Consider the following 328-nt stretch of genomic DNA (forward strand, 5'->3'; position numbering starts at 1 on the left):
CAATCCCCCCGGGCTGTGCCCCCCCAAATAAGTAAGCCCCCCCCTCCGAAGGCTGCATCGAGCACCCCCCCATGGTGGGACCAATCCCATGCTGACAGCATCTCTTCCCCCCCCTTCCCAGGCTGCACCTCCTGCCTCAGTTTCCCCCCGCCTGCCGGCACCAGCAGCACCTCCACACGGTGCAGGGTCCGGCCCCGTGCACCCGCTGCAGCCAGAAGAAGTGGCCTGAGAAGCTGCCATCGCTCAGTGCCACCAAGGTCCCCAAACCTGGGGGTCGCCCCGGTGAGGTCACCATCCTCTCCATTGGCAGGTAAGTGCCTCCCCTCCC

The 328-nt window shown here is 66.8% G+C and overlaps 1 protein-coding gene across 1 annotated transcript in view; it reads left to right on the top strand.

Moving 5' to 3' along the window:
• Positions 1 to 314, top strand: part of RELT (RELT TNF receptor) — a 4,612-nt gene extending 4,298 nt beyond the window's left edge. Inside the window, exons 6-7 of the mRNA XM_035890181.1 lie at positions 1 to 31; positions 122 to 314. Coding sequence (XP_035746074.1) covers positions 1 to 31; positions 122 to 314 — 224 coding nt within the window. The remainder of the gene's footprint in view (positions 32 to 121) is intronic.
• Positions 315 to 328: the final 14 nt, after the last annotated feature.

Source organism: Egretta garzetta, unplaced genomic scaffold (assembly GCF_000687185.1).
Source record: "Egretta garzetta isolate BGI_Z169 unplaced genomic scaffold, ASM68718v1 scaffold232, whole genome shotgun sequence".
NCBI classification, from domain to species: Eukaryota; Metazoa; Chordata; class Aves; order Pelecaniformes; family Ardeidae; genus Egretta; species Egretta garzetta.